The sequence below is a fragment of the Cotesia glomerata genome, linkage group LG4 (assembly GCF_020080835.1).
Source record: "Cotesia glomerata isolate CgM1 linkage group LG4, MPM_Cglom_v2.3, whole genome shotgun sequence".
Lineage (NCBI taxonomy): Eukaryota > Metazoa > Arthropoda > Insecta > Hymenoptera > Braconidae > Cotesia > Cotesia glomerata.
The window spans coordinates 15,025,355-15,049,292 of record NC_058161.1 but is presented as its reverse complement, the minus strand read 5'-3'; the positions used below and the strand labels follow the sequence as shown (position 1 = coordinate 15,049,292).

Below are 23,938 nucleotides of genomic sequence, written 5' to 3'. Positions count from 1 at the left end.
TTGTTCAACAATGAATTTATTTATTTGAAAATATCTATCAAAATAAAAAATATTTCTCGTTTTTTTTTTGTAATTTAAATATTTAATAAATCTCATTTCATTAAAATAAATAGTTATTTTCTCTAATTAACTTAGTTTCAACCTAAAATCATCGACACATAACAAGACAGATACATTCATAACAATCACAAGTAAGGTTAGGCTTATAAACATAAGTAATAGAGTGAGCGCGACTACCGACTTTCGGACTTTCTGCCGCCTCATGTCTCGTTGTCAGTGCATGAATACATTATTTCGGCTCCCCGTCGTAGGGCGCATGCGTGACTTGATCACGGCATAAAACTGAGACTTTTTGCCGTGAAATTGCAGCGGGAACCCCGTACTTTCGACCGGTGTAGTAAGAAAAATAATTAGTTCCATAGAAAAAAAAAAAAATCGGCGCAAGTGGGAATCGAATCGTTGACTTGACGCTTGGAAGACTAATTCACTACTTGTTTACCTAAGAAAGTTACTTGAAGAGCATAGTTTGTTATAACTACAATTAATAATGCAAATCGTATACATGATCGGTTCGTAGTGAACAAAATTTTTTATCTAATTTATTAATTATAAATTATCAATATTTATATATAATAATGGTATCTATATGTAGATTTATCAAATTATCTATGTATACATGAAATGGCAAAATGATTCTGCGATATTGTTAAGGTACTTCGTTGCTTTAGAATTTATAATTTCTTTTAAGTTAAAAAAATAATAGAAGTACAATCAGAATAGAAAACTTAAATTTTGATAGAATTATTTGTTTGTATATGGAACTATATATTGCCAGAGGGCCTGGCTAACAATTTTTGAACCTGACAAAACTAATAATTTTTGTGAAATTAAATTTTTTTGTAAGTTTCTATTATTTCATCCGCAAAATACTATATATTAGAAGATTGTTAATCATTGGAGTAACAGACTCTTAGATAGAAAAAGAGAATGTTTTATGGTAATCACAAAATACCCACTGGAGTAAAAAAATTATATAGAATTCTATATGGTTCATATATAATTGTATATGAATTATATATACATCTATATAATTATAAATGAATTACATATGCCTCTATATATGAATTATATATGAATCATATATAATGCTGTATCGTTTTTTTCACTCGGGTATGCCTTTATATGAGTATATAAGACTACTGATGTGTTGATAAGGGTATGAGTATATCAGACTATATGAATCCATATCAAGTATATATAACTTTATAAGGTTATATCAGGCCATATCAGGACCTATTAAGAAATAATGTGAAATTATATATGAGCATATCAAGCTATATCAAGTCTGATATAGACATATCAAATTGATAAGGCTTGATCAGGCCTGATATGGCCAATTTTCATATCAGGCCATATCAGGACATATCAAAAATTAAATATGGACATATCAGATCATATCAGGCCAGATATGAACATATCAAAAATTTTTATATGGCCTTATCAGCTCATATCAAACCTGATCAGAATATTTTTTCACGAGAAGGGTTAACCAATAGAAAAAATTAGGAAAACGGTTGACCCTGAAGGCCATCCCTGCAACATCCCGCTAATTCAATACCTGGGTGCTTAAAATTGCATTTATGACGTTTTTGAGCTTTTTAAGCTCAAAAATACAATTAATATGTGGTTTTGAGCTCTCCGAGCTCATAAAGTGACCTTTCTATGCTTTTGAGCTCTACGAGCTCAAAAGTCTGATAAGAGTTTGATATAACTTCGTTAAGAAGTTTATTAAGGAGTTTAGTATATTTATTAAGGAGTTTGATATATTTATTAAGGAGTTTAATATAGCTTCGTTAAGAATTTTTAAGTTTAAATTGTTCAAACTAGAAATTTCGGAGTAATTCCGAAAAAACACCTTTTTGGGTTTTCTTTCTTGCACAATATCTCTCGAACGAATCAACCTGATCCATACACACACACACACACACACACACACACACACACACACACCATCGCGGGAATAGTCAGGGAAGCTTGCTAGGACCTCGAAACTTCGCGATCCGATGAAAACTCGATTTTCAAAAAACGGGGAAAACCAATAACTTTCCAATTTTTGAAAATTTTCAATTTTCTTAGCGGGAAGTTAAAAAATGGTAATGTTTATAAATTATTTGCATTAATTATATTACATTATAATAACGTTTATTGTAAAATACCAAATTCTATCACAGCTCATAATTATCTTTTATATTTTTAAATATTAAAAACGTTAATTCATTTAGTGAATTGAATTATTATCATGTATTCCAGCTATAGGGTTATAATAAGTGTCAAAAGAAAATTACTATTTTTGTTTTTTATTTCAAATAAATATTTGTTAACAATTAACAAATATTTGTTAACATTTAATAAATCCTATTTAATAAATAATTTAACTGTTAATAAATATTTATTAAATCCTATGATGTTAAAAACTCATTTATTTACAGTTAATAAAGCTTATTAAATATAAACAAATTCTTCTATCAGTGTACTATGTTTGCACAATAACCTTTGATGGGTTAAAAAATTAGCATAATTTATTGTTCGATTGCAGCATTATATCGATTTAAGGTCTCGATTAACGTCACTGATAGCTGAATTAATTAATTTCAGTCACGCGCATAATCTACATGAGAACTCTTTGACGATTATGTCTATTTAGCATTTGATTCGTTAAAGTCAACAGGTGAAATATATTTCTTCACCACCGGTAATGCTATTGCTGACTTTGCAGTTTTCTCACACTTCATAACATATTTTTCATGTACGGTTTTATTAGTACGCTTAGTTTTTGATAATAAATAATAAACTTAAAATTAGTGAAAGTGCAAAAGTGCAAAGTATTTATCACAAATTAAAAATATTTAAAGTTAATTCTCAGTGTTAAAATCATAAGATTCCTAATATCATCCAAAATGCATGCTATAACACCAAAAAGTTTAGGAAAATATGAAGCATTTTTGGAAAAAAGTAAAAAAGTTGAACCTTTAAAAATGGGCTCATATATTTTTAGATTAGAACTTGATCCTCTTAACAGTGAACTTATAGAAAAAGCAAAAAATGAACTTAATGAAACAGTTGACACAGTAAATAAAGGTCTTGCTGATCTGAGGGAGTTACTACAAGGTAATCGAATAAGAGTAATTATATACTAGCAGGGTCCATTTTTTAAAATTTCGATGTTGAAATAACTTCAAAAAAAAATCATTAACTTTATATTTGAGGATTTTGCTGCAAAAAATTAGCGCGTAAAATAGACATTAAATTTTTAAGTTAATGACACCCGTTGATATGAAATATAAACCATTCGATTAGCTTGATACTAAAACAAAATTGTTCAGAACTATGATAAAATAAACGTAGGGTTATCATATTTCGAATCACAATAACGGCAAAATTTCTGGATTTAATTTTCTTCGCTATTGTAATATTTTGCACACCTTATACCGCGAAGCGGTTGAGGTTGTGGGTTACTCTCGACTTGTTTATTTATTATTTTAATGCGTAAACTGAATTATCTTAAGAGAAAAATTTATTTGAAAGCTATTGGAGAAGTTGATAAGAGCTTTGGTTATTCTATTAATAAAGTTTCAATATTTCTTACGTTTTATTTAAATATTTAAATATATAAATTATTAGTTTAGTTATATCATTTTATGTATTTATAGAAATAATATTTAACTTTATTGTAAGGTGAGCCTGAGCTTAATGTTCCTGATGATGATTATTTTTTCGCAAAATTTCTAAGACCTGTTAAATGGCATGCAAATCCAGCTTTTCAAGTGGTAAGAAAGTTTTTTTTTTAAATTATTTCATAGTTATAGATATATTGGTAATTAAATTTATCATAATAAAATAAGGTTCTAATTATTTCTAAAAAACATAAAATTACAATCACTCTAAAAAGTTGGCGGATTTTTCTCGAAACGTTCGAAAACATTCAACACAGTTTTTTGAGCGCAATGATCTGTTAAATTTTAAAAATCAATTTGAGTAAGCTATGTACACAAAATTAACTGTTATCCATATTAGGATATAAATTACATCGTGATCTTGATTGGCTTGATGCTTGACTGGCACAATTGAATTCGAATCCATTTAACTTGACTCTCAAACCGTTTCTTATTGATATCTTATTCCGCACACTCACGCCGTATACTTTTTAAACATATTATAAGAACAATAGAATAAAAGCACCTTTTTTACATCTTCATTTTGCGAAACCTATCGAATAAATTTTAAATTATTGTAAATTTTTAAAAAATGCAAATAATGATAGTCAATTATCAATAGATGAAACATTTGTATCATTACAATATGACACATCCAGTTTATTCGGATAATTTAACGCCAATGGATGATCGAGACGTATTATCATCAGGAGTTGTTGTACCACTTCCAGTACGCAATAGAGACGGATGTAGATTATTTTTAATTCAATGTGGTAGTAGATGGAATCCGAATGAAATTTCATTAGATCAAATGCTGAGAGGAATTAGATTGGTTACTGAATCTGCTCTTTTTGAACCTGAAACTCAGGTATCTCAATAGAAAGAATAATTTATTATAAATATAATTCAAAATGATTGAACATTCTTTTATTAAGGTTTGTGGAGTCCACTTATTGTTTGACTTGAGTGGATTTACTTTATCTCAAGCGTTATGCTTTACACCAAGATTTGCAAAAGCAGAGCTTGATTGGGTACAAAATTGTTATTCTGGCAGAATAAAAGGTTTACATATGGTCCATAACCCTTTCTTGTTTAATATGGTTTTTGCTCTTTTTAAACCTCTTCTGACGGTAAAATATTTATTATATTTTTATAATCAATCCATTTACCCCAAAAGAATTAGTAGAATTGTACATTTATTAAAGTTTTGTTTTATTAATCTATTAAGGAAAAGTTACGTAAAAGAATCTACTTTCATGGTACGAATAAAGAATCGCTGTTGAAAGTAGTTGATCGCAAAGCTGTACCAAAATATATGGGAGGAGACTTGGATGTGCCAATTCAACCAGTTGGAAAGCCGTTATGGGAATATTACTGCAATTTTCAACAAGAATTTGAAGGTAATAATATTTTAAAACTTAACATAGTATATTCCGCATGGAAAAAGTGCATAATTCTAAAGTATACTCAAAGTTATAAACATAAGTATACTTTTTACAATGCGACTGAAAATTTGATAAATAAGCTATAAAATATATTATAGAGAACATAAATTTAATATGTAGATAATTGTACCACTTCAAATATATCTGAAACCACACCCGACTTGAAATTGCACGCCTCATAGCGCGAAGCGCGTGAGGTTGTGCTTTATACTCGACTCGTCAAGATCAAGCAATTTTGTGATCTTTAAATGCCTCTATCACAACCATATTACACTTATTCAATAATATAAGTAGATGTACACCGAAAAACACTTAAATTAAACCATCTTTTACTTTCTAAAATCATTTCATGTTGCTATTTTGAAAAAAAAAAAACGTTTTGAAAAAAATTTTACGTGGACGTCCGGATGTCACCCCATTTTGGATGTACCAACGATTACTCCCGAACAAATTGATATTTCAAGACCGGGCCTTTTTTATTAGTTTAAGAATTCGATGAACTGGGTCCGTATTTCATATCAGTGGCCTAGCTTATGTATTTTTTTTTAAATTGAATTTTTATTAAAATTCACGGATACAACCGTACAAAGCCAAACGAACTTTTCTTATTTGTCACGTGAAAACTATGGCGCCACTTGATCAAGCTAGATTTTTTTAGACTGCGTGCGCATATGACAAGAAAAAAGGGCGCCGATGTTTAAAAAAAAAAATAAAAAATACTCTAAGAAATTACTTAATTATAATTTTTTTTTTTTTAAATCAATTACACAATTAATTTTTTTCTTAAAAAATGATTGAGCGTTATGAGGCGTGCACTTTTGGATTTTCCAAACTTTTTTAAAGTATATTCGACTGTTATGCATTAATTGATAGTTAATTAACGACAATTTTTTGTAATACTATGTTGAAATTTATGTTTCAAAATATACTTTTTAGCTATACACTTTTTTTCATGCAGAATATTTTACGTTTTTAAGTAATTACGGAAAAACTAATTAAATAAATAATTTTTTAGAGTCTGTAAAACTTGGATATCTCAAGAAAAACTAATATTTTCGTTAATTAAGCAGATTCATTATCGAAGTCAACAACTATGCATCAATTTTGATTAAGGATTCATGTAGTATAAGCACAATCTTATCTTAATAATCTTTTACCGCGACTTTTGTTTATTTTTGATAATAATATATGTGCAATGAAAAATAAAGTTTTTAAACGATCAAAATAGCGAGCACAATATCATATTCTGACTGCACTAATAACTAAAAAATGTATGGTTAATTCGTGCGAGATCGTCGACTTTTCACTGACGAAAGTCCGATTATATAGGGTAGAACCACTGGTTTTGGAAACCTTAGTGTTAGTTTTGGACACTTTGAAATTCAATGATTGTGCAGTAAATTGAAATATTAAAATAATGTTTTAATAAAATTTTTATAGATTTATATACATGCGATTTTCACTTTATTTCTATAATCAGCGAAAGTTAGGTTTAAATTAAGAGTCAAACGGTCTAAACTTGCGTTAGCTCTACATCAAAACTAAAATTAAAAAATCATAATTAAAAAATTATCTTTAACTTCCCGATAAGAAAATTAAAAATTTTCAATAATCAAGAAGAAAACTGAGGGTTCTCTGCACAGTTCTCAGTCGTATGTAAACAGCGACCAGTTGGTCATTATTCTAATACATCTAACGTTACTGTTATCAATACATTATCGACTGCTATTCAAAATATTAATCGAATGACGTTTCATTTACTCCGTTTAGCGGTAAGTAGGTGCACTAAATAGAAAGTTTGAATCAAGAAAGTTTTTCAAAATAATTCATTCACCTCAATTTCCTCAACATCTACGGCATTTCCAAAATCACTAGAAATTCATAAAAATTTCATTTTTGTGTTTTTAATTAGTATACGTAAAAATTATAAACAATACTAGTTTCAAATATTCGTTTATTAAAATGTTAAGATAGATCAATCAAAACTATTATTAGGAATAGTTATCATTAGTAATTGGTCGAAGTAAAAATTTTTTGACAAGTTATTATTACATAGTTTGATGAAAATGAGAAAATATTTCTGCTATCCTTGCATTTGTTTAGTTCCTTGAGAAGAAAAATGTCGAAAGAGTTTTTCGAAATCCTGCATCTGCAATCAGCTGAAAATAAAAACATAAATGGATAAGTACACGGAGAGAAATTTATAGGAACTTTTCCAAAAATTATGAGAATGGTTCCTATAACATTATAGGAATGGTCCCTATATTATTAGGGGAATATCAATATTCGATTCGATTCGAACGATATTCGCACACCTCTATTGTATAGTCTTGAGTCGATGGATCGACGAATTTAAAATTTATGTCAAAAAAATGATAATTTAGAAATTTTTTAGTGGCTATAACTTTCGAACGCGTCTTTCGATTTTGACATACTTGGCAGCATCCAACGCAGTTTTTCAATTTAAAAAAAGTGTTTTTGAATACTGGAGTTGATTAGTCAAATATTATGAAAGCTATTTCGAAAAAACTCAAAAAAACTTTTTTCCTGTCCCCCGGCCGGAATGTGGCAACTTTCTGGCCTCTGCGCTAAACGAAGTTGCCACATTCCGGCTACGTCGAACAGAAAAAAAGTGTACATACTTTGGCCAGTAAAAAGTAAAGCTTCAGAGCACATGTAATTGTTGGCCGAGGCGAAGTCGAGACTTTTCTTACTTTACTGGCCTGGGCATGTAATATACTATTAGCACATTACGCATTGAGCCGCACGGACTTACGCATAAAAGACAAAAGTGTCGCTATAGTGGGGACGAAAGGACGAGTCAAATACAGAGATTCTACTGTATTTTAAAGTATTCTAAGCAGTTAACATTAAATAGTTTGTCGGTTTCACTAATTATAATTGATAATTATCAAAGATTTTCAACAGAAGAAATTCGCTTCGTCTTTTTGGTTATTTAAAACGTTGATTCATGAATCCATTAAAAATGTCTGATTCTATTCCATCAGTTTTTCGTTGTAGAGAGTATGAAGAAAATAAAATTAGCTTACGCTCACAAAATATTCCGATGCAACTCGATGACGTATTTGAATCGCCTCTCGTATGGATTGAAGTCCTACATTTTTGCCGATAACCATCAGACGAATAAGACTTTGATAATCCAAATCATTTGTAAGACCATCATAAAGCCTGTTTGCAATGTATCCCTCTTTAGATCTAGCATACTGAACTGAAATAATTTATTTAATTATGTTAATAAACGTAATAATAGTGAAATTTGTAATTCTGAACTGCATCATCAACTATTGTGTAAGTTAAGCACAGATTTGCTTTTGGTTACCTATCGCAATAAGCGTGCGGGAAAAGTCTCCGACAAAATTATTGTCAATTACGGTTTCGATATGTTGGTCAAATATATCATTAAATTTCATTATAGTATGACGAAGTTGAGTATAACTAACAGATGTCAATATTTCTACAAATTTGTCAGGCTTTGGTGCTCCGTCTTCAGGAATCGCTGAAAAAAAATAACATTTTTGAGGTAAAAAATCAATCAAAAAACAGGCTTTTTGCAGCCAAAGTTAAACTGTTAATTTTTACGAAGATTCAATTGTTTGAAATAGAATAAGTTACATTGATTATCAAAAATAATAAACTTTTCTATTAATGGCTTATTAATGTAAATGGAAAAGATATATTCACAAAAAGTCCATATCACCTTTGTTATTCGGTAAATATATTTTTTGTTAATATTAAATTAGCGTTATAAGTAATACACTCTTCGATTTACCAAACTTATTTTTGAAGTGAAACTTCTTTAGAATCGTTGTGATTTCAAACTCGATGAAACGAAAAAATAAGTCCATAGAGACACAAACACATAAATGTATAGGATTCAGCCGGCGGGAGAATGAGATAGAACACATTAGACGTTCTTGGTCTCTTCTTTGTGCGACTCTTCGTAGCATCCCCACTATCGTCTACTAAACATTGTCCATATGTATGCTCCTGTGTAGTGGGATAGTCAGTATATCTATATCTATATCTTGCTCCAGGTCCGAGCGTTCTACGTGTTATGTTAGTATGTGTTTAATACATGTGTTTGCGCCTGCGTATGAGTAAGCTTTAATAAAAAGCAAGCGTGTTGATTGTTGATGCATTTTTATTTGTGTGAATATTTTAATTTTCTTAATTTTACAATTATGCCAAAAACTACCAGATCAAAAACAGTAATTGACGCTGTTTTCCAAAGATGGTTATTATTTACAAGTGGGATCAATCTAAGCTAAGCCATGTTAATTTTTTTTTCTTATCAAATTGAACAATTTTTTTTTTTCAAATTGTTCATTTTTTTATGTACTTTTTAAAAAAAAATATATCTAAAACATCAAAAAAAGATCAAATAGAAATTTTATCCAAAAAAATGAAAGCCAAAATTTTTTCCTTTCGAAGGCAAAAAAGCTATCGAAATCATTTTTTTTTCTTTCACGACATTTTTATCTTAAATGCGCCGTAAAAATAAGCAGAATAAAAAAAATTAAAAGGTTTTAATTTTTCATTTAGTTATGGCCCAAAATGGGGTTGACCCTACTTGTAAATTATGACCCCAAAGATATATAAATCAAATTGAAACTAGAGCATTTGTTTCCTATTTCAGTTACTATAAACCTCTCGTGTCATTTGTTCAATGTGAAAATATAGAGACTTAATGTAATATATGTAATATAATTGTTTACATTGGGCTCGTTCAAGTTTACTAAGCTCTTGGGAGATCTTAGCAGATCATGTACCAAAAACTAAACGTGACTACATTCTCTCTAAAGAATATCTATAAAAAAAAACAATGCAAGTTATACTAATCTAAGCTCAGTCCAGCGAAGAACTTAGTAAACTTCTGAACAAGCCCATTAGAATATTAAATAATTTTTAGGCTCGGTGAAAAATAATAAACCTTACATTTATCCTAATACTCCTGACACTCTATATCTATCTCAATCTCTCGTAGCCTACCCTTGATTGAAAATACTAATTGAAAAGTATTGAAAATGATGAGATTTGAATTGTTTTCAATAATCCTAATACTTTTTTTATGTATTTTAAATATACAGTTTACATGAAGAGATTGTTTATTTTTTCAATATTTTTCAATGAGTATATTTAATCAGGGACTTTTCGAAAGTTTCACTTCTACCGTGTGTGACTTGCACACACACACACATTTTTTTTATTTAGTATATTATATAAAAAGAAATAGTATATTACACACCTAGGGAAGTAAAGTAAGAAATGTCTCAGATCACATGTAATTGTTGGCCGAGGCGAAGCCGAGGTCAACAAACATGTGATCTGAGGCTTTCTTATTTACTTCCCGTGGAGTGTATACTATTTTTTTGCTCGACGAAGGCAGAAAGGGGCAACTTCGTTTAGCGCAGCAGGCCGAAAGTTGACGCTTTCTGCCCGTCGAGCAAAAAAAAAAATTTTCAGTCAGATATTTGTTAATATAAAAAGTTAAAAACACATACTTCAATAAAAATTCATACCGTCAGTCTTAGTTATAATTTTGTTATAACTTCATGAAAAAGTATTTGATATTTTGAGGCTATTTTATTAATTAAAGATAAATACCTGCATGATAAAGTTCACGAGCATCCTTTTCTGCATCAATATAATTAATATCAGTAGATTCATTTCGTTGAGTTTCTAACATCTTTATGTACAACTTCTTCAAATTATTCGTTGTAAATTGTTCCAGGTCATCTTTTAGAGACTTTTGGTAATCTAGAAATGTTGAAATTTGGAACAATTCAAAATAAAATTCATTATGATGAATATATCTATAATAAATAAAAGATATTACTGTTTTGATAGACGTCCTGAATCGCTTGTAATTTGATGTGATTTTGAGTTAAGAAAATATCAAATAAGACTTTCTCATTACTTCTTATTCCATTAAGGGCATTATATAATTCCTGAGCGTAAAAATCAGTACATTTTGTGAGTAAAGCAACCATTAACTCTTCAAATTTTCCTGTTAAATGATCTCGTATATCATGAATTATTTTATTGCCATAACGTGATTCATACGCTGCGGAAATTTGTTGAAGCTCACAAGTTGTTCTTTGGGATACAATATTAATGATAGCGTCTTCATCGATAGCTTGAGGACCAACCAATGCAAAATGAATAGCAATAGCATCATTTTTATGTGGAGATACACCACATGCTGGGTTTGAAATTAATAATCCAGTTGTTACAACAAAAGTCATCAACGAAATCAGTCGATCCATGGCGATCTGTAAGTACAAATGTTCTGAAATTTACAAATACAATAGCAATGATAAAGAGTTCTACGCACTTGAGATCATTTTCAAAAGACCGATTTTTTTTGTCACTTAAATCAAGAGAAAAATTTTTGAACCAATAAAATAATTTTGAAGAGTTTTATTGTTTTAAAACAGGACGAAAAATTCTTTGATCAAATAAATTTATTTAAAACAATAAAAATTTCTTAGTTTAAGAATGATAATTCGACTTTTCAAAATAGCGCTGAAATTAGTAACTTCCTACTTTTCAAAATTATTTATTGTCACAGCGGGAAAGGAAAAAACACTTTTTAGGCCTCCTTAGAGCGTTTAACCCTTTTTAAAAGCATAAGTTTTAAAAAAGTGGAAAAAAACTTTAACTTTACCTTACGAAGAAGTTATTGGTCTGTTAATGTGAACTTCAGAATTGTTGATGTAGCCAAAAAAAAAAAAACACACGCGTTTGGTAAGACCAGTTTTGTTAAAGTGGTTATATTATGAAACATCCCCATACATAATATATTGGGTTATTCCCACTCCTAACGTCAACCGAATAGAAGAAGGGAAGCCGGATTGACGATAGTGATACTGCCATGGTCATAATAGTAAATATTATAAAATTCAAGGTTTAATTCATCGAACCTTTCGAAACTAAAGAAAGATGGACACTGTTGACGTGCATTTTAATAATATGAATTGACTTTCTAAAATATTTGAATAATATGTGAATAAGAATAATAAAAAAAAAAAAAAAAAATGATAAATTCTGGCCAAAAAATTTGAATGTGTTATGATTATTCGAATTAAAAAGATAAATTTTTTTCTTATAAAATAGTCTTTTAATTTTTAACTAATCAATAGAAAATTAGTTGGTACTTAGGGATGCGGCTTCTGATTAGGGATACCGAGAAATTTTCAATTTTTTTTTATAATAATTTACTGAAGAATAGAATAAAAATGGAAGAGAAACAAAAGTTGAAAAAAAACATATTATTACTGAATTTTGATTAACAAATAATTCTTCGGCATCTTGGAAAGATAAAAAATCTGAAAAATGGTTGAGCCTGCAGGCTATTTCTGGAACTTCTTGCTATATATGAGCTTAAAACGCTTGAAAAATTATCTACAAAGTTTCCTTTGCGGACTCAAAAATACAACTTATGTACACATTTTCGAGCTCGTCGAGCTTAAAAATCTAATCGTTGTAGTAAGCTCACTTTTTTGAGAAATCTGAATTACGATATCTTCTAAATAAATTAAATGTTTTTTTAACAGTTCCTGAAACTTTCTGCTATTTTCAAACTCAAATCACTCAAAAAATTTCTTAATATAACGTTCTGAACCTTTCATGCTCACAAAAATAACTTATATATTATTGAGTTCCTCGAGCTCAAAAATCAAATTGTCGTTTCGCTAAATACGGTTCTCGGTCAAAACAACTGGTACAAAAACCTTTGGTGCAAAAACCTTTGGTGATTAATGTCGAGAGAATATTACCTGCAAATTTTACGCGGCTGTAAGTTTCTAGTTCCTATCATCAGTTGTTTAAATTACTTAGATTTTTAATAAAATAATAATAATAATAATAATTTTCATTTCTTCGTTTTTGTCACTTACTCTGTCGTACTTCATGAATCTCCGTGCATTGATATATCGATACAATAATTAATTGTGTCACTAACCCTTCGTCACTCGCATCTTTTTTAGTTTCTCGCTAGCACTATAGTGAGCCTCTATAGGTTGAGTAGTTGTTAGGCGGCGATCTGCTCATGGCGCGAGTGACGAAGGGTTAAAGGATCATTCTGGTTTGTAACTTTTAAAAAAATAGTTTTTTTTTTTACATTTTTCAAAAGTACAAAAACTTACTAGTATTGTGTTGAAATTTCTAAGTGATCGGACCACTGTAACTATATTATTTTACGAGATTTATGTGAATTTTCGAATGAAAAAAAATCAAATTTTTGGAATGGCTGAAGAGATTTTGTATGGTGCCAGCCAACATCGCAGTTTGACTTTAGGTAAATTTTTAACTTCCCGCCAAGGAAATTGAAAATTTTCAAAAATCGGGAAGTTATTGGTTTTACCGCGTTTTTCGAAAATTGAGTTCTCATCATATCTTGACGTTTTGAGGTCCTAGGAAGCTTCCCCGAATGTTTTCGCGATGATGTCCTTATGTCTGTATGTATGTATGTATGTGTGTGTGTGTGTTTTTTTTTTTTTTTTGACTAGGTGTTTGCCTGGGTGTGTCGGACTCAGAAGTCAATATTATTTTGCAATAATACCGACTAAACATCCTCCTCTCTCCTTTCCCCATAGATGTTAAAGGGAATACTGGATCGGGACCGCGTTAGCATTACTTCGATCCAGTCCATGTTGTGTCTCACGACACCTACTTCTTGTTACTACTGGTTTCTAATCCCTTTCTGCGATTTTTTCTTTTAAAAGGCGCTGTGCGTAGGCTGCGACAGCTGACCAGTTTTCTTCTTTTTTGATCATGCAGGTTACCAAGCTCTCAGGGGAAAGCGTTGTGCCTATTGTTTCTTCGGTGCTGATTCTGTCGTCCTTCCACCGATCACACCCGAAAAACGTGTGCTCGGCGTTGTCAATTTTGTCTGGGCAGTATTTGCACGTTGGTGTGCTATGCAAACCCATCTTGAAAAGATAGGCATTGAACTGCCCATGTCCCGTCAATAGCTGGGTCAGGAAGAAGTCCGTGTCCCCGTGCTTTCGAGAGAGCCAGACGTTGATGTTTTGGATTAGGCACGCTGTCCATCTGCCCGACTCCCCTGATGTCCATCGGTCCTGTCACTCTCACTGCGTTTCCGCCTTTATCCTCGTTCTTGCGTCGTTCATGTTTTCGTCACTATTTTTAGCGTCATAGAGTTTTGCTCTTTCGAACGCTAATAGGTCGATGGGCGCGGCTCCCGCAATGACCAATACAGCCGCTTCGGAAAATGTGCGGTAGGCGCAGGCAACCCTGAGAGCGCCTCGCCGCTGTACTGCTGCTATCTTTTGCCGGTAGATCTTCTGCTTTAATATGTCTGCCCATATTTCCGCTCCATAAAGCAGTACCGAGTGGACTGCTTCTAGAAGAACTCTTCTCTTTTTGGAGTTTACTCCTTAAGAATCGATTTTCATATAAGGCGCCCGGTATGAGAAAAATATGGAGAGTAAAACCTACTCATCAAATGGGATAGTAACGTTTTTGGTGCGCATCATTTCTCGCGCACCTTTCACTTTTCAGTTGTGTGTGTGTATGTGTGTGTATATACTTGTATATACTTGTGTGTAGCCAGCATACACATTATACTGCGTGATAGTTTATAGTCTAGTCAACCAATACCTTTTTGGTCAACTTTTTTCTGCAGTCTTCGAAAATTATAGTTGAGGTGTCATTCGATTCGAAATGGGATCTAAATGATTTTTGAAAAAAATGAAGTTCCGCTTGCAAAAATTGCAAAGGTTATTAAGAATTAACTGAAAAAAGAAATAGCAGAAATAGCAGAACTCCGAAAAAAATGCCACGAGCTACGTCGACTAGCAACGAGAGCTGCGAAACGCTCCCCTAATCAAGATCTACATCTAGGGTAAAGCCTACCAAATTGTCGTCAAACGACTTGGAAATGCTTCACTAGAAGCGCCGAAACCATCTGCTTTAATGAGCAGCATCGTAGCGAAGCTGTTTCCCAAACATTCACCACGGGAAAGAAGTCATCATACGAAAAACAGCGTAACACCTTTCACAACCAGGGAGCTACAGGATGCGGCGAAGACTCTCAAGACAGGAAACGCACCTGGCCCTGATGGTATCCCGGCATCGGTGATCAAGATTGTAGCCCTGGAATACCCAGATATACTACTGAACGCTTACAACGTATGCCTAGCAACTGGCACGTTTCCAACGGCTTGGAAACGGCAGATATTGGTTCTGTTAGACAAAGGTAAAGGTAGCCCTATAACACCTTCGTCGTTCAGACCACTCTGCATGCTTGACATTGCAGGGAAACTGCTCGAAAAGCTCATACAGGGAAGACTACGCTACAACATCGATCGTGCTGGAGGCTTTGCCACAAACTAACATGGCTTTCAGAAAGGACGATTGGCAGTCGACAGATCGACAGTCGGCGATTCAGAAAGTCATAGGGACAGCAAGAGAAGCATGGTCTGGTAGCTTCATAGCTCGGAAGGCGTGTCTTGTCCTCACATTAGACATCAAAAACGCCTTCTACAGTGCGAATTGGGGTGACATCCTAGATGCTTTGGAGTACAAATTTGACGTGAAGCCAGAAAATCTGGCAATAGTTGATGACTATCTCGACAAAAGAACGCTGATAGCAGAAACGACGGAAGGCTCACAAGAACATGACATAACAGCTGGCGTGCCGCAAGGTTCAATCATGGGACCCGACCTATGGAGAAACGGACTTCTTCCTGACCCAGCTATTGACGGGACATGGGCAGTTCACTGCCTATCTTTTCAAGATGGGTCTGCACGGCATACCAACGTGCAAATACTGCCCAGACAAAATTGACAACTTCGAGCACACGTTCTTCGAGTGTGACCGGTGGAAGGACTGCAGAAGCAGCACTGAAGAAACTATTGGCACCACGCTCTCTCCTGAGAGCTCGGTAACCTGCATGATCAAAAAAGAAGATAACTGGTCAGCTGTCGCAGCCTATGCGCAGCATCTTTTAAAAGAAAAAACCACAGAAAGAGACTAGTAACTAGAAGTAACCATCGTGAGACGCGACACGGACTGGATTGAAGTAATGCTAACGCGGTTCCGATCCAGTCTTCCTCAAAATATCTATGGGAAAAGGAGAGAGGAGTTTTTTTAGTGGGTAAAAATCCCACACTACCGACTATCATCTTTCAATGATAGCGGTGTCTTTGGAAGATTTTTTCGCTTCTCTATAAAAAAAAAAAAAAAAAAAAAACGCACACACACACACACACAAATATATACAGACACCATCGTGGGAATAGTCAGGGAAGCTTCCTAAGACATCGAAACGTTGAGATCCGATGAAAACTCGATTTTTGAAATACGGGGTAAAACCAATAACTTCCCGATTTTTTTAAATTTTCAATTTTCTTAGCGGGAAAAAATGTAGGGCCAAGAAAATTTTCTTGGTTCAAGTAAATTTTTCTCGGTATTGAAAGTTTAGTCCTGAATTACGATATTATCATAGTAATTTTTCTTTCAATTTTTTTTTTCCGTCTATCATCAACAGAATAATCAACATCAAAGTTCAAAATTTGAATTTTTAAATTTCAATTTTCGTACATTTTTATTTAATATTGTTACAAAAATATTTCATTGCACAATTTCATTTAAATCGAGAAATTTGCTTTCGAAACGGATATAATTTTTGGGCTCTTAAAATATTTAAGTGTTCTGAATAGGTTTGATAATGTACTAAAAAGGATAAATTTACTTTTCTCATTATTTATAAATGAAGCAATATCTACAGAAAACTGTAAATATACGGTACTGGCGGAGAAAATGTAACTCTAGTAAAAACTCTACTTCTTATTTTTATCTTGTTAGCTCCGAAGCTCATAACGTTTTCAATCATCAGACAATAGATAATTATAAAAAAAAAAAATTCAATCTATAACAACAAAAAGAAAAAAAGAAACAAAAAAAAATAAATTAATAGAATAATGTAACTGTACGAACAGAAAAAAAACGTATCTCTCACGTTCAATACTCAAGTTGAACTCTAGAGAATGAAGCAAAAGATTATAGTACTTTGGATGAGCTTAGACAAATCCCGTGGGAGATAATCAAACTAGCGAGAGGTATTCTCTACAATACGAGACATGAAGCCATAGCCAGGGAATAAAATAAAGAATAGCAAAAAAAAAATAATTGGATAAAATAGAAAGTAAAAGACATAAGCTGTAAATCATGTCACTTGGGAAGTTAAATAAATACTCACAACTCGCGATTTGGACGAGATGTTAACATTGAGAAGTTTTTTTATCATTTGAATGAATACATAGGTCATTTCATCTTTCAAATCGATAAATAGTTGGAATCGATCACTTGAAAATTAGATGAAATTTGGAAAAGTCTTCTTCCATCATAAAACGAAGATTAGCTTAGGAAAAAAAAATTTTTTTTATTTTTTTCAAAAGTTATTGAAAATTCAAAAAGTTCAATTTTATAATACGACCAGTGACGAGGGTGAAGAACAGCTAGTTCATATATACACGGAAAGAAATTTTCTTCAAAAATTACCATCAAATTCACTGTAATCGTAGGACATAACGCGGCTCTTTTATTTATTACCATTTTTGAAATAAAATTTACGAAATAATTAATTTATTTTATAGTAGACTTCATAAAATTTACCGAAAACCGAATAAAATTTACAGTAGACTACGTAGTATACACGGTAAAATTTGTTGAAAAAAAGTTAAAAATTATCTCACTTACTGACAAATGATTAGGTCGTGCCACCTGATCCACGATTGCCATGAATTTAACGGTAATTTTTAAAGAAAATTTCTTTCAGTGTATGTATAATCAGTGATATGCGATATTATCAGTACAGCGAAACATAAAATTAACATAAGAACTGAGTAAAATTGTGACAAATAAAGATTTACTGTGTTTTATATTTTTTGATCATATTATACCACTAGCGAAATAATGGTTTGGTCTGGTTCATAAAACTTTTCGCGCAGAAACCAATTTAAATGTCAAAAACTATGTAATCCATCAAAAACTATGTAATCAAACAAAAATGTTACTTAAATCTTAAGTTATTCTTCAATCTGTATTGTTAAATTATATTCTTCTTTTACTCTGTCAAAATATACATTAAGTTAAGTATTTATTAAGTTATAAAATATCGTTAAATTAAGCATTAAATATGTAAATTATTTTAATATAATGTAAACTTTTCTTTTGCCATCTGGCCAGTTAAGGCTTTGGCATAAATAAATATATCTATCTATCTATCTAAATGTTATTTTATTATGTTTTCTCTTTACATATTCTCAAACAAATGATACAGTTTTCAACACCTGAAATTAAATAAAAATATTTAATTATTTAACATTTTTGATCGTCTTAGTAAATTTAAAAAAAAACTTACCTCTGGTTGAGCTTTGAAGTAACATTTAGCAAGTTGAAACGCTTTATCACATGTATCGTTACTAGCTGAAATTATATATTAATAAAACTTAGTTTATAATTAACATATCAAGTACCATTCTTAAATCTAGAACTTATATGTACTATGTACTAACTACTAAAATGATAAACATTATTAAAAATAAGACATACGGATTTTTTTGCAATATTCTAATGTTTTTTTCGACGGCCCTTGAACTCCTCTCGGTAAATGCCGTAAAGCTTTTTCAACATTAATGTCGTCTTTATCAAATATTCCATTTTTTTGCATGAAACACAATAAGTAACACTTTAATTGTTGATCATCTTGATTATAATCCGCTGCTTTGAGCTTCATTAATGAACCTATCAAAAAAACATAACAATAAAAAATTAATCATATCATAAAATAATATGACGCATACCATATAATACTTACCCCATGAGACACCAGTTTTTTTTCGACAATCTCTTTTGATATCAGCTTGTACCTGCAACAGTATTCACAATAATAACAATGTTTCTGGTTAAAAAAAAAATAATATCTTGAGTATAAATAACGTAAAAACCGATGGGAGATTATAAAAAAGAGAACAACTTAATTCCTAACTATATTAGAATAAAATTATTTTCAAACTTAAAACTAAAGAGATAAATATTCAATATCCATAACTAACCAAAATGATAGAAAGCAATAAATTAGTAATAATATTTAATATAATCTTCATATTGATACAAAGCATCAAAAACGACTAAATTATCGATAGAATGAAAGTATTAACTCACTTTGATTGAAAAGCAATCGATAACGTTTAATAAACTTTAAACAAATAATAGTAGTAATTAAATGATTTATGAGAACGTAAACAATTTTGAATTAATCACGGATAGAATGTTTTTATCCTATACTAGCTACATAATAACAGTACGTACTTACTGAAGAGAATTGAGAAATTTCACAAACACCAGTCAGTAAATGAATTTGAAAAGAAAAAAAAACCAAACAGTCCAAAACACAGGATGTAGAAAATCCAATAAAATGATAACTCAAAATAAATAATAGTTTAAAAAAACTAAAAACACGCTTTTTATAGAAAACCAAACTAAAAAATAGAAAATAAATTTAAATTAAGAATAGTGTTAAAAATTTCAATAAATATAAATTAATAATAGTGTAAATAAAAAAAATGTATTTTATTTTAAAAAAAGCGTGAGGTGCATGGTGTCAATAGTTATAAATATTTTATTGAAAGATATGAGTAGAGTGATTATCATTTTGATAATATCTTAAAAAGCACCCCACGCTTTTTTAAAATAAAATACATTTTTTATTTACACTATTATTAATTTATATTTATTGAAATTTTTAACACTATTTTAATTTAAATTTATTTTCTATTTTTAGTTTGGTTTTCTATAAAAGCGTGTTTTTAGTTTTTAAACTATTATTTATTTTTACTTTTAGTTTGGTTTTATTTATAAAAGCGTGATTTTTAGTTTTTTAAACTATTATTTGTTGATTATCAAAAATATTCAGGCGCGCAAATTACCCACGGAGAGTTACATACTGACATACTGACATACTGATATACAAGTGAAGCTAATAAAAAAATAATTATTTATAAATATTATAAATACGGGGAATCAGAGTTCGATTTCGGAGAGCGAGCCTGAGAAACGGCTACCAGAACCAAGGAAGGCCGCAGGCGCGCAGATTACCCACGGAGAGTTACTGACATACTGACAAACTGACATACTAGTGAAGCTAATATAAAGCGTGTAAAAAAGAATCTATTTATTTGTAATTTTTAAAAAATAGAAGTATTCATTTACAAGACTGTATACATATGACTTGTTATAAGTAAATTATTTCAAGTAAAAATGCATATTACAATTTAATTTTTAGTGCTCAATATTTAAAGTGCTCGACTACAATAAAAAATTTAATATTACTCGATAAGAGAGTTACTGAACTTAAACAAAAACCACGAAACCGTGTAATTTTGTACCTAACATTTATTTGTTATAGAAAAACAAAGAGTCTTCGAAAATCTGCTTTGCCTCTACCTCCTAGCCTAAAGCGGATAAGCACTATGAACAAAAAAAATTTTATTCAAAACTAATGTTGAGACCCTAGTGATGTATCTAAGTAACATAAAAAAATAACTCTTATCATACATTCAAATAATAACCCTCAAACTCATTTGACAAGTCTTTAGCGAATAAGTATTTTTTTGTAATGTGCATTATAGTCTCATTTCAGTACTCATATTCGATTTTACTTTTATATTTTTTTATTATTTAAAAATTTATACCAACAAATAAGTATTCAACTGCATCATATCAAAACGGACCTATACCCGCTTTTCCCAAGAGCACCAATTTTAGTGGAAAAATTATAAACTCAAAAACAAAAAATTAAACTGGTCATTTTAACTTGTTTTAGAATCAAATAGAAATAAAATAAAATGATATTACACTGAAAAAAAAACAAAAAAAAATAATAATAACTTGATTCAAGAGACAAATATTTGAACCAAGAAAATCATTTTGATGAATTTTATTATTTTTAATCAAGACAAAAAATTTTTGAATAAAGTTAAATTTACTTAAGTCAAGCGAATAAAGAAACTCTTGAAAATGATTTTCTTGGTTATTTTTTTTTTTTTTTTTTTTCAGTGTACTTACAATATAATGTCGTATAAGTTTTCATCTAATCAGAGAAAAAATTCTTTAAAAATTCATCAATATTCTTATATTTTACGTTTTAACGTGATATTGTAGTTCTAACACCTGATCAAAACTCACCTAAACTCAGGAGTACCAGACAATTTTAGCATAAATTCCGATAGATACTCGCGTTTAATTAGACAATATACGAGCGCATACCTGCTTTAGACTACTTTCCCCTATTCATCTTTTATGCAATTTAGATTCTTAAAAATTGATTTATTGATTAGCGAAATTTGTAACAATTTAAAAATTTTATCTTATTATTTTTTTTTACTTTCTCATATAACCTGACATGCCCATATATGATGATTTGATGATACACTGAAAAAAATGTTTTCTACTCGGCACGATCTGCTGTATAGTAAAAGTGAATCGTCACCAGTACGATCCGTAGAGGCTACGAGTAGCAGTCTGAATAGTGATCGTCACGATCTATTCGGTGCCATTCACAAAACGTATTGCTACCGTTAGTATACAGTTTTCCTAACTTCACTCTCCTCTAGATAGTAAAGTTTAGATCGTGACAGTAGCGATCTCGTATCGTGCGGTGTAGAAAGCTTTTTTAGCGTATCCAGTCGTATACGAAAATTGGCCTTATCAGAAAATTTTTGCGCGTTATATCCGCGTTATATCGTATATATATATATATATATATATATATATACAGAGTGTCTCAGAAGTAACGAACGCCATTGTAGCATCTGATAAACAAAATAATTCTGAGACGAAAAGTCCTTAACCATTTTTTAATCAGACGCATAGGTAATTAATTATTAATTAAAATTTTTCATCAGATGCTACAATGGCGTCCGTTACTTTTGGGACACCCTGTATATATACATACATTTATAAACTTTTGAACCATGTGTATTTTCTGACTCAGCTCGTCGAGTTTAGTAGGAATATAGCAAAATTTTTCAAAAGTTTCGTCATGAGGACCATTGCAATAGTTAGATTTCTATGAAATCTACTAATAATGACTATTCCAGTGATGTATAACACAACAAGCAGAGTCTTTATAGTAATTAAAAAATTAACTTACCCGTAAAAAAAACAAATCTTGATTGAAAAAAATCATTTTGAATTTTTTTAAATCACTCAGAAAATTTTTTGAATATGTTTGAAGTTACATATTGACTTCATTTAATGGAAATTTCTCAGTTTGAAAGTTTCACTACTTAATTTCACATAGTAAAATTCTTTATTGTAATTACCGCTTGTATTTTTCATCAATTTCGATTTATTTGTTTTATTGTTTTATCTTTATAATTTATTTTAAAAATTATTTATTTTTAACTAAGAGCAATTTACAGGCAACTTGACAGGTAATATTTTCTTTTTAGGTAAGAATAAATGTATCTTACATCCGCAGTAATTGGTACAAATGAATACAAATAGAGCTGCTTCTATTACTGCGGATTATTGAAAACATTCGCAGTAATATAAACATGTTCAGTTTATTGGTACCTATTACACGGAAAAAAAAGTGATACAAATTTTACGTCAGGTGATGCTATATTCGGTTCACTACTATAGAAAATGCTGTATTATAGTATAGTAAAGTATAGGATATAATACATTAGATACAAAATTAGCGTCTACAGTGATACAAATTTTACATCACCTTTTTTTCCGTGTACTACGTCCTTAAATGAACAATATTAATTGATCAAAATTCAATTTTTTATACATGACTGATCTAGAAGAAAAGTTATCTTCTTTTTATATGCAAAAAATATTAAATTTGAACCATTTTATGTAAAGAAAAAGATCTTTTAGTATCACCACTTTTCGTACGGAAACTCACAAAAAAGCTATAGTTTACTACCTGCATAGCCAGTTAATTTTAATTTATTAATAACAAATTAAATAATTGTTGTACGTATAAAGCTACTGTGCAAATATTTTCTCAACCGGTGACGTTAGCCGAGTCGTCTAAGGCGCATGGCCTATAGAGAACTCGGATTAACTTACCGGCCAGGCGTGGGTTCGAATCCCAAGCTGGTCTTAGAAACCAACTTGGTTGATATTCGGCCCTTGCCGCGTAGGTTAAGATTTACACAATCCAAAAAGACCCCAACGTACCACTCCCAACAGTTAAAGTCGGCGATATGACCTCAGCAGTTAAAACCGACTCTAAATAATAATTAATAAAAAAAAAAAAAAAAAAAAAAAAATATTTTCTTGAAGATTTCAATTATTAGCAACAATTTTTTGTAATTCAAAAAGCTCAAGTACTATTTATTTATCATTAAAATAAAAAAATCCGCAGTAATACCTACACCCGCAGTAATACCCACACTTACCCTATGAGTTATGCAATAAATAAAATACGACGGAATCAACTTAGCTTATCAAAAATTGCAACTTAACGCTTGTTTTCAAGCTGATCGCTTACAGCAATGTTTTGGTGGTCGATTCTTATTTTTTCAAGCCACCTCAGCTTATATGTTCTAACATGCAGAAGTGAACTGTGATAATTAATTTGCTTTGAAACCACCGAAGATGATCTCGTGCACTTGAAAAAGCATACAACGCTTTAATTATTTGTTAAGTGGCGTCATGTATATACACCTGGATCCAGTTAAGCGTATGTAACAATATACCAAAGAAGTATT

The 23,938-nt window shown here is 30.8% G+C and overlaps 3 protein-coding genes across 4 annotated transcripts; 1 reads left to right on the top strand and 2 right to left on the bottom strand.

Moving 5' to 3' along the window:
- Positions 1–2,715: 2,715 nt before the first annotated feature.
- Positions 2,716–19,304, top strand: LOC123262828 (alpha-tocopherol transfer protein-like). 2 transcript variants are annotated; one of them, XM_044725293.1, is made up of 6 exons: positions 2,716–3,168; positions 3,736–3,827; positions 4,336–4,581; positions 4,649–4,843; positions 4,942–5,113; positions 6,174–6,575. In XM_044725293.1, the coding sequence occupies exons 1-6, from the start codon at positions 2,958–2,960 to the stop codon at positions 6,206–6,208; spliced, it is 951 nt and encodes a 316-aa protein (XP_044581228.1). In that variant the 5' UTR covers positions 2,716–2,957; the 3' UTR covers positions 6,209–6,575. The 2 variants fall into 2 exon arrangements, with proteins under 2 accessions (XP_044581228.1, XP_044581229.1); XM_044725294.1 differs by lacking the exon at positions 6,174–6,575 and adding an exon at positions 19,280–19,304 and having other exon boundaries at positions 2,717–3,168.
- LOC123262825 (annexin A13-like) lies at positions 7,124–11,964 on the bottom strand. Its single transcript, XM_044725286.1, has 6 exons — positions 11,847–11,964; positions 11,016–11,451; positions 10,784–10,936; positions 8,499–8,675; positions 8,209–8,387; positions 7,124–7,317 (listed from the first exon to the last, which is right to left on the bottom strand). The coding sequence occupies exons 2-6, from the start codon at positions 11,443–11,445 to the stop codon at positions 7,258–7,260; spliced, it is 999 nt and encodes a 332-aa protein (XP_044581221.1). The 5' UTR covers positions 11,446–11,451; positions 11,847–11,964; the 3' UTR covers positions 7,124–7,257.
- On the bottom strand, positions 18,131–19,350 carry LOC123262844 (general odorant-binding protein 56d-like). The gene is made up of 6 exons (XM_044725316.1): positions 19,265–19,350; positions 19,027–19,078; positions 18,762–18,953; positions 18,571–18,635; positions 18,441–18,499; positions 18,131–18,171 (listed from the first exon to the last, which is right to left on the bottom strand). Exons 1-5 carry the CDS (start codon positions 19,328–19,330, stop codon positions 18,473–18,475), a joined length of 402 nt encoding a protein of 133 aa, XP_044581251.1. The 5' UTR covers positions 19,331–19,350; the 3' UTR covers positions 18,131–18,171; positions 18,441–18,472.
- Between the last annotated feature and the right edge of the window lie 4,588 nt (positions 19,351–23,938).

Coding starts and splice junctions, on each gene's coding strand:
- LOC123262828 (XM_044725293.1), top strand. CDS start 2,958: ATGCATGCTATAACACCAAAAAGTTTAGGAAAATATGAAGCATTTTTG. Junction 4,582..4,648: donor TTTTTGAACCTGAAACTCAG/GTATCTCAATAG, acceptor TCTTTTATTAAG/GTTTGTGGAGTCCACTTATT. Junction 5,114..6,173: donor TTTTCAACAAGAATTTGAAG/GTAATAATATTT, acceptor ATAATTTTTTAG/AGTCTGTAAAACTTGGATAT.
- LOC123262825 (XM_044725286.1), bottom strand. CDS start 11,445: ATGGATCGACTGATTTCGTTGATGACTTTTGTTGTAACAACTGGATTA. Junction 10,937..11,015: donor TCAGGACGTCTATCAAAACA/GTAATATCTTTT, acceptor CAACATTTCTAG/ATTACCAAAAGTCTCTAAAA. Junction 8,676..10,783: donor TCGTGAACTTTATCATGCAG/GTATTTATCTTT, acceptor ATTTTTTTTCAG/CGATTCCTGAAGACGGAGCA.
- LOC123262844 (XM_044725316.1), bottom strand. CDS start 19,330: ATGCTTTGTATCAATATGAAGATTATATTAAATATTATTACTAATTTA. Junction 18,954..19,026: donor AAAAACTGGTGTCTCATGGG/GTAAGTATTATA, acceptor TTTTTTTGATAG/GTTCATTAATGAAGCTCAAA. Junction 18,500..18,570: donor ACTTCAAAGCTCAACCAGAG/GTAAGTTTTTTT, acceptor ATTTAATTTCAG/GTGTTGAAAACTGTATCATT.